Source organism: Medicago sativa, chromosome 5, assembly GCF_051527215.1.
Source record: "Medicago sativa cultivar Bolivia chromosome 5, Bolivia_mono, whole genome shotgun sequence".
Lineage (NCBI taxonomy): Eukaryota > Viridiplantae > Streptophyta > Magnoliopsida > Fabales > Fabaceae > Medicago > Medicago sativa.
The window spans coordinates 58665290-58668855 of NC_140753.1; the positions used below are offsets into that span (position 1 = coordinate 58665290).

The following is a 3566-nucleotide window of genomic DNA, read 5'->3' on the forward strand; positions in this document are numbered from 1 at the left end:
GAAGTATGCATTATATTCCAGCCAGAAACCTTTAAATTGTTCTCCTTCACTATTTGTGTTTTGTTGTTAAACTAAAGTTCTATTTAATACCGTTTCAACGTGTCATATTAATTAAAAATAAAAGAAAACCCTTATTTTTAACGAGTTAAATTAACCCACTTAAATTGACATCGGAAGAATAGAACTAAGACTAAGGAGTAAATTATTATGTCTCGAGCCAATAACACCAAACCAACGCAAATGAGTTAAAATAAAATAAAGCCCTTCATAAAATTAAAATAAAAAGAGCGATAAAAACTCAAAGAAGCTCCAAATTACAAATAGTTGTCATCCACAAAACAAACCTAAAATGGTATTAAAGTTTATCCACAAAACCATCCACCATTTCAATATAGACTAAGTTAAAACCAAGTTCATGAAGAACGACACGTCTCACTTTATAAGAATTGTGTTAAACCATACCCGACCCAACCCAAATTCTAACACTAACAAACCAAACAGATGCAATTCACCATCAAATGGCCCTGTTGAATGAACTTGTCTTCATAGATTGCCAAATGATAAAACAACATAATTTTGCATCTAATAATAACATATTAGTCAACATCTTTTATAATTTAAACACCACATCCATGCATGTTTACATTAATAGGTCTAATCGAGGTTCTTTTATATATGTCAAATCAAGTTCTGTACTATGTTTTCATATTCAATATCTACCACAAACTAAAACTAAAACAACTCATCTCAAAAGGATAAGAGTCTTCATATAGTTACTAAGATGAAGTGATCAACTTTATAGTAAACTTAAAACAAATATATCAAACATAGAGAAAATTAAATATTCATGGCATGTAATACTTGTTGCCACACTTGCATCTCCATGCCTCAGGATAGTACTCGGCTGTCACCGGTGTTCCCGGTGGCACCGTCACGTGGACCGGTTTGCAAGGTATACATTTGCCACACTTGGCGTTGCATCGCGGCGGAAATGACCCGGGTCCACCTAGAAACCTTCTTGGCCAATCTACGGAGACCATTGATTTTCCTTGAGACTCCATGCCTTGTTTAGTTTCCACGTTAACTTGCTGCCCATAATAATCATAATTAACCGGTCGTTAATGCTCAAATAACACAATTGTAATTATCATATTTCGTTAATGCCCAAAATAATCATATCATTTTTACAAAAGCCAAACATGTAGTATATTAAACTACACTGTCTAGAAATACACACTTTGTAGCTTCTATAAAATTACTGTAGGTCATCGTGATTATTCTGACATGTTCACGGTAAAATCAAACACACACTTCATAATATGATAATCTCTGACATAGTTTTAAATTTCCATATGCAACTGAAATTGTTACCATAACATTCAACTTTTGAATATATTTATAACTGCATCTCACTTTTGAATATAATTTATGCAAGAGGTGTGTTATCAACATTCAACACATTCTCTAGTACGAACTTCTCAATACACTGAACTCCCTAGTACCATGACATGTGTTGCCTAATTAATATCATACAGTGGACTCCACACATATGATGGCTCACATTGCATCGGGTCCATAGACACACCCTGCAATCTATTCTGGCTCATATTAGCCAATTTCTGTTTTTGTCTTTCCATAATTTGTTTCTAACCTCTCTCCACCACTAGTGACCATTATATGAAAATAATATTGTGACTATTTTTTTTTTACCGAGTAATTTTTTTTTTCACTCTACTAAAATGTTGGAGTTAGACCTAGGTAGCTAAATTATAATGCAGAAAAAAAATGTTGATTAGGTAATTTTTATGTAAATGGTACTAAAGATAAGATAGTATTAATTGAAAAATACTAGTAATCAGAAAGAATGTATACGAAATTGACAAGAATAGTGAGTGACTATACCTGTAAATCTATTTCAGATTTGAAAAATATGGTACACCTAGTATCTGCAATAAAGAAAGAACTAGAAGGTTTGAATTAGATGAACAAGATGTAACAAATTTAATAATTTATCATTTAAACATGTATTAGAGATTAAGAAGAATTAAAGAATGAGGAAGAATTGCATACCTAGACATTTAATGGTTGAAGCAGTAGAAGTATTGGTGAACATGATTGAGAGAATGAAAAAGTAGAAACTATAACAAAGATGTATTTTGTTCATGAGCTTAGTGGTTTTTCTCTTCCTCTCCATGAACAAAAGAAAAAACTAAATCTCAATAAAAGCACTACTTGTATGATTATGTAGATATATATGATTGACGCACGCACACACAAACTTTCTTTTTCTCTAGCTATGACCCTATGGAAGGTAGTGTTTCAAATTATAAACCAATAATAGTGATGTTTTTCAACATATTCAAACTTTGCATATTCCATGCAAGTATTAAGCTAAACAAATACCTAACTTTTACCTTTTTTTTTTAATATAGAAAAACCACTCTTTTCACTTCACACTTCACACCCCTTTTTTCAACTCTCACACTACTTTATGCAGGTAGCTAGAAAGAGTAGAAAAATTAGAGAAAGGTGAATTTTTTTTTTTTATGGAATAGTAGGTTGCTTATCTTAGGAGGTGTGTGTAGACAGTGACAGTGGGGGTTTGAATAGTACTTTGAAGAGAGGTTAAATACAGTAAGAAAAATAAAGGTAAATCTATGAAGATCTTTACTTCCTAAGTTTTACCATGTTTAGGTCTTTGATTCTCTTGCAGTCTTCTTTGTTCTCTATCTTTCAATGGTTCCTAAACCCAGAAAAACTAAAACAATCCTCTCAAAACCTTCACTTTCATGCTCACTGCACACACACACACCCTTAACTATGTTTTCCTCTACTTCTTTTCCCTTTTGTATATAGTTTTTGTCCTCACACTTCACCTTTGAAAAATCTTATAAATTTTAACCACTTATTTTTAACTGTGTTTATATGCATGTCCTTTTCTATAGTCATCATTAGTTGCACTTATTAATTTCAAATGAAATGCCATCCGCGACTACAATTTAGACCGCGACATCAAATTCAAGATAATCTTATAAATTAAACCGTAGTAATTATATACATATTGTAATTGTAATATGTACAAAATCATAAACTTGAAAAGAAGTTAGAGACGTATGTACAATTGACCGAACATTATTATCAAAATTGTTGTTTTAAAATAATGCGATTCTCAACAATATCAAGACCAATGCGACTCCGATTTAAAACATCTATGCAACCTATAAATTATTGATGCAACAGTTTGGCATTAGGATACATGATTACTTCTAATATTCCACTTATTATTATTTGAGAGTGGCTTTTTATTATTATTTTTCTTTCTTTTTTGTTTTTTTCCCCTCCCAACTATGCATTTGCATAGTTTTCTTCATTATGGATTAAAATAATTGGTTCCAAGGCTGAAACAGTTTATTTTATGTCTATACACTGCAGTTTCAACTTTCAACTTCTATAGAGAGATGAAGTGGTTTGGAATATTTTGGTACTTGCATTAAAGGCTCATTATGTACTTAATAATAATGCACATAAATACAATGTTTAAGTTCACAGTGTTTCCACATGGACTT

At 31.5% G+C, this 3566-nt stretch overlaps 1 protein-coding gene across 1 annotated transcript; it reads right to left on the minus strand.

The window, feature by feature from the left end:
* Positions 1–639: 639 nt before the first annotated feature.
* Positions 640–2826, minus strand: CHAL (allergen-like protein). Its single transcript, XM_085708661.1, has 3 exons — positions 2071–2826; positions 1903–1946; positions 640–1088 (listed from the first exon to the last, which is right to left on the minus strand). Exons 1-3 carry the CDS (start codon positions 2192–2194, stop codon positions 846–848), a joined length of 411 nt encoding a protein of 136 aa, XP_085564787.1. The 5' UTR covers positions 2195–2826; the 3' UTR covers positions 640–845.
* Between the last annotated feature and the right edge of the window lie 740 nt (positions 2827–3566).

Coding starts and splice junctions, on each gene's coding strand:
- CHAL (XM_085708661.1), bottom strand. CDS start 2,194: ATGGAGAGGAAGAGAAAAACCACTAAGCTCATGAACAAAATACATCTT. Junction 1,947..2,070: donor TTCAACCATTAAATGTCTAG/GTATGCAATTCT, acceptor TCTTTATTGCAG/ATACTAGGTGTACCATATTT. Junction 1,089..1,902: donor AATCTGAAATAGATTTACAG/GTATAGTCACTC, acceptor TATTATGGGCAG/CAAGTTAACGTGGAAACTAA.